Raw genomic sequence first — 7698 nt, 5'->3', positions numbered from 1 at the left:
AGAGTGTGTTTCAGGGTTCACAGACTCAGGACTAAACACTGTGAAAAGCAAGTCCAGGCAGCCCCGCCCTGCCGCTAGAACTAACAGACCATAAAAGGAAAGGAATGCAGAACAGACCAGGAGTACCGGATCTGACTCACAGGCCACCTGGCAGGCAGAGATAAGCCCCCAGCCCCCGACATCCAGGACGCCCCAAACCTGCCAATGTGTGTAGCTATACCTTATTACCTCATCATGTGAAATAGCCAATCATATGTGAACATGTCTATGTGCCTCGTTTGAATCCACCAATCCCCGTAACTGTGCATCTGCTTCTGTACGCCCGTTTCTGCTTCCCCAAACCCTATAAAATCCCCTTGCTGCTAGTCGCGCAAGTCCTCCGAAGAGACTGTGTGCCCACAGGTACCTGTGTTTTCCAATAAACCCTCTTGCTGATTGAAAAAAAAAAAAAAGAAAGTAGCCAAGCAGCTTCTCCCGGCTTCCTGACTACAAGTATTTGTGACCAGCTGCCCCACTTTTGCCCTCATGCCCTCCCTGCTGTGATGGACTGTACCCTCAAACTGTGAGTCAGACTGAACTTCTTTTCTTCCGGTACCTTTGCCAGCTATTTTCTAAGACAGGACCTGTGGGTGAAAACGAGGATGAGGGCTGTCAAATGGGAAAGGTGAGCCAGGGGCCCGCATGGTCCCAGATAACAAGCGGGAACTGCAAAGTTCTGAGACTGGCTGAGGCTTATAACAAAGAGCAGGGAAATGCATTTCTATCCCGCCATTTTAAAAACAATGAAACCATTTGATATTTTCACATTTCGTCGCACGTGCACAGAACCCATCTGTATGGTGGGTTATTTTTCCCGATGGCTGGTGCACACTGGCCTTGTCTGCTGAACAGTCTTCGAAGTTTCGAAGCCAGTACCAGGTTGTTGGCGAGTGTAAGTTGGCTGGCTACTAGGCTGAGCTGTGGTTCACCATGTTTAGATCTTGGCATTTTAGTTTATGGTTACCTCATAACCACACACAATGTGAAAGTATTTGATGCTGTAAAACCATACTCTGCCGATAAAATGGAAAATTTGTGTCATGCTGTCCAAGGAGAAAATCCCAGCCACTATACAAATATTCACATGCAGAAGGTACAAGCCGGCGCAATCCTAGGGCTGCAACCCGTCCCAGCTCCTCTCTTGAAGGTATCCCGGGGGCTTCTGTGGTTCGTCTGGTTCTGCGGTCTTGCGGGTGAGCCAGCTGTGCACCCTTTTGAGGCCTTGGCCCGCTGCTTCCCTGTCTCTGGGCGGAGGCGCAGGGAGTGCAGTTTCCAGGTCTTAGAGGAGAACCTCCGCCCTCCTACCAGGCTATGCCAGGCTTCTGCCCTCATCGTTTTCAGGTTAGGCTGGGGCAGCTTCGAGGAGCCATCAGGGCCAGGGTAGTGTACCTTGTCGCGCCGCCGTCCCGCACCTGCCCTGCGCCGGGGTTCTGCGGGAGCAGCCGGCTACCCACGCACATGCGCAGTAGCGCCGCCGGAGCCCTGCCTCCTCCTCCTTCTCCTCCTCCTCCTCCTCCTCCTCCGCCGCCGCCGCTGTCTCCCGGTTCCGCAGTCACTTCCTGCAGCTGTTTCCCTGTGGCTCCGCTCCCACTGACTTTTGACAATCAATCTCCAGCAACGGAGCGGCCGATCGGCGGCGGTGAGCTCAGAAAGTGGTCGTGGAGCGGGCGGCGGCGCGCGGAGTGGCGGGGCGGCTGCGGCCTGCCGGTTCCGGTGAGTGCGGTCCTCGAGTCCGCGCGGCTGCGTCCGTGTGCGCGTGTCAGCCTTGCCCGCGGCGTCCCGCGGGCCACCGATCCCGATCCTGTAGCCATTGGCACAGCCGCCTCGGCGACTCGGTGCTCCCGGCCGGCATCCGCGCGGGACCGGCGTGCGTGTGAGCGTGCCCAGCCCTGGGATGGCACACGCGAGGGCGATGCTGCAGGGGCGCAGCTTTGAGTCCTAGATGCTGAGCCTGGGTCGCCACGGCCTCCTCCCCTTCTCAGCTTCCTTCTGTGATGTAAAACAGCCTGCCAGGGCTGTTTTTCTGCCTGCAACGTTTTGGTGACCTCTGAGTAAGGTTTTCTCTTTTCTTGTCTTCTCTTCTCCGGAATAACCAGGGGTAGCTGTCCCTACTTTACCCGGACGCCGGGAACCTGTTCTTGGATTCTCTTCTTTGCCCTGGGTCTGTTTCTGCTAAGGGGTGGGCTGTTGTTTGCAGTACAGCGGGTGAGGAGTAGGCCCCAGCCCAACCATGGAAACGTGTGCTGTGGTCATTCATTTCCCTCACACCGGTACATGATGGAGCTGTGATTTTCTTCAGTGTCTTCTGAGCTCCCTTCCAAATTAGGACATCAAGCTCTGTGCATCCTTCGTGTATGCCATCGCATACGTCCAATCGGATGGATTTTAAGATCTGAGAAGTATTTTTATATCAGTTTCTAAATTAGTCTCTTAAATTAATGCAGTACTTTGAACAGATCCGAGTATGTTTTTGAATCTCTGTATTTCAGTTTGTGTATTCACTGAAGCTTTGGTTTTATTTATTTTAGAGGTTTTTCCCCCCCAGATGTAATACCTGTTGTGATTGTCGCCTATAGACTTTTTGGGGGAGGGGTAGCCTTCTGTTGATTGTTATATATAACAGTATTTTTGAGGTCTCTATACTTTCTTTGAACATTATGAAAATAAGATATATTGATAGGTATACCTGCACTGTAAACACTCCCACCTCACCCTGGCCAGTGTTTTGCTCTGGAATATGGCCTTTTGTGCCTCTGCTGGGAGGAGGGCCTTGCTTCTGCTCGACTGCTGCGTGATACTGGGGGCAGCGCATGCTGGGGTTTCCTCAGGTGGGAGTAAGCATGTAAGAAACAAGCCCAGGCATGTCTTGGGAGCAGGCTGATTCGGTTTTCTATGGATATTGCTAATTTTCTATATCCGGATGTTTTGTTATCCTGCTCTGTCCTTTTTCTATGACCTAACAGAGAATCTGGCTGACAAATTAGTGTCAGAATGACATGGTTGGTTTTAACTAAGTAGTTAAACTACTTAAAAAGATGGTTTCGTTACCCCCCCCCCCCCCCCCCCCCCGCCTCCAATATCCATAAGTGGCTTTACTCTTTGGATGCCTTAGGGGAAATAATATTGTTTCAGAGAAACTTACTGTTTAAATGTATCAAATCTGTATCACCTTTCTTTGCGTTTCCAGAGATGCCGGTGGTTATTATCCTTTTCTAGCTATTTTGATTAATGAAAAGTATTGTTAAATACTACAGCCAACCACCTTGCTCTTAACTGAATGACTTCCCAGTCGGTGGCTCCTCTTCACTGTGTGTTTACCAAATGTGCTTTTACTTTTTAAAGCTTCCTTGAGTCATTTTAGTAAGTGTGTTAGTGTCCTAGCCTACACACCTTCATCACAGACAGGAAACCCCAGCAGCTAAAGACACTGAATTCTATTGATCAAGAAAAGGAGTTTTAACAATACTCCTAACAGGAGGGAAGTGTAGTAGCCTTTGTTGTTGTTGGTTGTTTTGTTTTGTTTTGTTTTGTTTTGAGGCACTCTCTCTACATAGCCCTGGCTGTCCTAGAACTCACTATGTAGACCAGGCTGGCCCTGAACCTAGAGATCAGCCAGCCTCTACCTCCCAAGTGCTAGGATTAAAGGCCTGTGCCACCACTACCTGGCTGGAAGTGTAGACCTTGAAATAACGATCCTAATTTGGATAATTAGAATCGGAGAAACTTGACGGGCGTTTACTGTGGGGTGTTTCTTAAGTAGTCAGAACTAAAAGATGCCACCTGATTGGGGAGCAGGAGGAATCAGGGATAAAGAAGTAGGGAGAGTGGAACATAGTGGGTCTATTCTGAGGGAAGCAGTAGAGAAAGCCTTGGTTTCTTTTTTGGTGGTATGATAAAATATCCTGGCAAAAGCAACTTTTGGGAGAAAGGGTTTGTCTTACAGTTCAAGGTACTCCTATCATGGTGGGGCAGCCTAGGCAACTAGTCACACCAGGTCTACAGTTGGAAGAGAGCAGTGCTGGTGTTCAATTCTGTCTCCTTTTGATGCAGTTCAGGACCCATACAGGGGTATTACCCACATTTAGGGTGGGTCTTCCCACCTCACCCTATTTAAGAAAATCCTTTATAGGCACACCAACACCCAACCTAACCTGCACCACTCCTCACTGAGACTCCTTTTCTAGGCACTTCTATATCCTGCCAAGTTGACAACTGAAATGATAACCACTGTAGGGTTTAGGATAGTGTGGTTCTTCACTTGGTTGGCCATTTTTCAGTCTGGATGCTATATCGAATAGGTAATTTACCTCCTAATCGAGAATACACTTTGATTTTGCAAGGGCTGCAGTCTAAGGCTCGATGGAGTAGAGTCATCGCACCAAGTCAGTGCCCCGAGTAGGGTTGAGGAGTCTCGGAGAAGGCTGGCCTGGGTATGGAGTACGGTGCTCTTGGCACCAAATAGCGGAGGAGGTGGGTGTGGTGCTGTCAGATTATCCTTTCCTTTCTAGATTCTGGGAAGCTTTTGATTTTTTTTTTTTTTTTTCCCGGAGCTGAGGACCGAACCCAGGGCCTTGCGCTTGCTAGGCAAGCGCTCTACCGCTGAGCTAAATCCCCAACCCCGAAGCTTTTGATTTTTAAATATTGACAACTAATTCAACTTAAAGACAAAAGCAAAACAAAACTCTGTCTTGCAAACAGCACATCTGTGCCATCTCAGGCCCACAGGCTGTTGCTGTCCTCTTTGCCTTCCAGAACCACTGCCCAGTTACTTAGCTACTGTTGCCTGCTTGGAAGTATCAATTCATTTACATCTGTTACATTTAATGCCCTCTTTCTAGATTTCGCCCACCTTTCAACAAGTCGTAGAAGTGCCTTAAATATCTGATTAGTGGTTGGGTATGGCTGTGTGACTATGATTGTAGCACCTGGGAGATTGAGGCAGGAAGATAAAGTTGGTAGTGAATGTGTTACCAGACATACTTTTCATGTTATAGAATCTCATAAGCCCTGTCATTATTTATTTAGCAATATTACAGAATTTAAAGTATAAGAAAATAGTTTGTACTTTGAGACATTAAAAAAAAAAAGATTTATAGCCTTTCTCGGCAACATAGCAGATTTGAGGCAATCCTGGCTATGTGAGACCGTGTCTTAAAAAAGCCGAGAGAAAAGGTGGCTGCTGGGTAAAATGCTGCTTTGCCTCTTAGGTGCACACATGTGTGTAAAGGTGGGAAGAGCTTGTGGTGCACATGTACACACGCATAAAGTAAAAATACTCCAACAATACCTAAAGGAAAAAAAAAAGAGAGAAAAGGAGATTCTTAGAGGTGATAATCTTCTGCTCCTTGACATCCTTTGGGTGGAAGAATTTCTTACCTGGTGACTTTTCTCTTGTTTGCTTGTTTGTTTGTTGTTTGGGTTATGAATATTAGCATCAAGAGTGTTTCGGCACTCCAGAGGAAGGGGTCTGGATGACCTTCGATGTCCAATTCCAGCCATGTGACTTAATTGCTCATGGATGCAGTGCTGCTAATTAAGGCTCATGGCCAGAGGGATGACATTTGAAACTGAGCCACACAAAATAAAGGCAAACCTCCGAAGCTGTTCTCAGGGCAAAGCCTTATGTCAGTGGGGATAACCAGGCAGGGAGCGTCTGCTAGGCTAAGATTGAGGAGGGATGCCCCAAAGGTGTTTTGGAGAGGAGAATGTTTGGTGTCATGCTGTGTCGTATTGCTGAGCTCTCATTTTAATTTTCTTCCCTGGTTGCTTTAGGTTTGAAGACTCCGTCCATCCCCTGTCACCCACTGGATTATGCTCGTGGCTTTCCTGCCTGATGATTCTTTTGCAGCAGGTCTGGCTTCCTTTACCTAACCGGCCTTCAACCTCTCCTCCTATGTCAGTGGCTGCCAGGTCCACTGGGACCTTGCAGCTCCCGCCACAGAAGGCTTTTGGGCAGGAAGCATCCTTGCCTCTGGCAGGGGAAGAGGATTTAGCTAAGAGAGGGGAGCCAGATTCTGCCCTGGAGGAGCTGTGTAAGCCCCTCTTCTGCAAACTCTGCAATGTCACCTTGAACTCCGCTCAGCAAGCCCAGGCCCACTATCAGGTAAGAGATGGGAGGGACAGCAGGTGTCATCAGGGTGGGCATTTTGGGGGCCGATTGGTTTGATGGTATCAGTGGGGTGAACATTTTGGGCACCATCTGGCCCCAAGTTGCCTCTCTAGATATGGCCAGTTGTGCCTGGAAAACTCAGACGAGCTAGAGAATAGAGCACCATGTTCTACACAGTGGGTTCTGCCCTTAGCTCTGAGGAGAATGTGTAACGTGCTACATTCATTCAGTGTGAAATTGTTCTAATGTTTGTACAACTTGCGTCGCGTTCAGTGCTACCCACCACATGACTCTTACTTAAGACTTCCTATGTGCCCTATGGTAGCTGAGGCAAATACAGGTGACTTTTTGTAAAGAGAAAAATACGGTATTGAACTACTGAGCCCTACCTTCGTCATAAACATATCTTAGTTTCTTTTAGTATTCTGAGTGAACTGATATGGAATTTTAAGATTTAAAGCATTTTATCTCTATGTAGAATAGAGTGTGGAAAAGGCCATTCTAAAAGGATATTATTGCCTAAGAATAAATGGGGAGCTAGGAAAGAGTATAGGGTTTGTTTTCAAATTTTTCTTTTATTTTTATGTAGGTGTTTTTGTGTGTATGTATGTGTGTTGCACATGTGCATGTGGGCAGACATAGAAGCCAGAAGAGAATGCTGGATCCTGTCTTTGTTAGGGTTTCCATGGCTGTGAACAGGCACCATGACCAAGGCAACTCTGATAAGGACAACATTTAATTGGGGCTGACATACAGGTTCAGAGGGTCAGTCCGTTATCATCAAGGTGGGAGCATGGCAGCATCCAGGAAAACATGGTGCTGGAGGAGTTGAGAATTCTACACCTTGATACAAAGGCAGCCAGGAGGAGACTGTCACAGTGGCCAGACTTGAGCATCTAGGAGACCTTAAAGCCCCACCTCCACAGTGACATACTTCCTCTAACAAGGCCATACTTCCTAATAGTTTCGCTTCCCTTGGGCCAAGCATATGCAAACCGTGTTGGAAGTATGTGATCTGCTTTTTGACTTTGATTTTGAAGGGGACTACAATTAGGAAATTGCGTGGATCTCAGAAGAGATTGGGACGTATAACATTGTTGAAACTGCTGTAGAGTCTGGGACTTTTGAAGTGGGACTAAGTGTATTTTGTATTATGCTGTAGACTCATATGTTTGAACAAGCCTGTGGGGGTAAGGGAGTGGACTGTGGTGGTTTGAGTCAGCTGTTTGTTATAAAGCATTTCTTCTTGCCTGAAACGATCCTTTTCTGTTATGACCTTTGCTACTTTCAGAGTGACCTGACTGAGGTGACAGAAAAGGAAGAAAAGACAGCCTTTAGGAAAGCAGGGATCCAGTGGGCCGTGGTCTCTGTTGGAATTGCATTAGAATGCAGTGGTAGGGAGCTCAGCAGGAGCAAGGACAAGGCAGTTTAGCTTCTCTTGAGGTGGGAGACTCCACAGGGGAGCAGTCTTAGGCTGCGGTGTCATTTCTTGGTTCTTTCTGTACACCCTGTCAAGAGTAGTGCTCAAGTCCAGGGGAGTAGGAAGGCCA

The 7698-nt window shown here is 47.8% G+C and overlaps 1 protein-coding gene across 7 annotated transcripts in view; it reads left to right on the top strand.

The window, feature by feature from the left end:
• Positions 1-1569: 1569 nt before the first annotated feature.
• Zmat3 (zinc finger, matrin type 3) overlaps positions 1570-7698 on the top strand; it is a 30766-nt gene continuing 24637 nt past the window's right edge. For 3 of the 7 annotated variants that reach the window (XR_015668498.1, XR_015668499.1, XM_087632713.1), the window contains exons 1-2: positions 1572-1752; positions 5812-6142. Coding sequence is in view for 4 of the 7 variants with exons in the window: in XM_087632713.1 (XP_087488839.1) it covers positions 5873-6142 (270 nt within the window). In the remaining 3 variants the exon portion in view is untranslated. Of the gene's footprint in view, positions 2091-5811; positions 6143-7698 lie in introns of all 7 variants that reach the window. The other 4 variants (XR_015668500.1, XM_087632728.1, XM_087632724.1 and 1 more) reach the window with 2 other exon arrangements.

Source organism: Rattus norvegicus, chromosome 2 (assembly GCF_021556685.1).
Source record: "Rattus norvegicus strain SHRSP/BbbUtx chromosome 2, alternate assembly SHRSP_T2T, whole genome shotgun sequence".
In the NCBI taxonomy this organism is placed as follows: domain Eukaryota; kingdom Metazoa; phylum Chordata; class Mammalia; order Rodentia; family Muridae; genus Rattus; species Rattus norvegicus.
The sequence above is the reverse complement of the archived record's forward strand: the minus strand, read 5'-3'. Positions and strand labels throughout refer to the sequence as shown.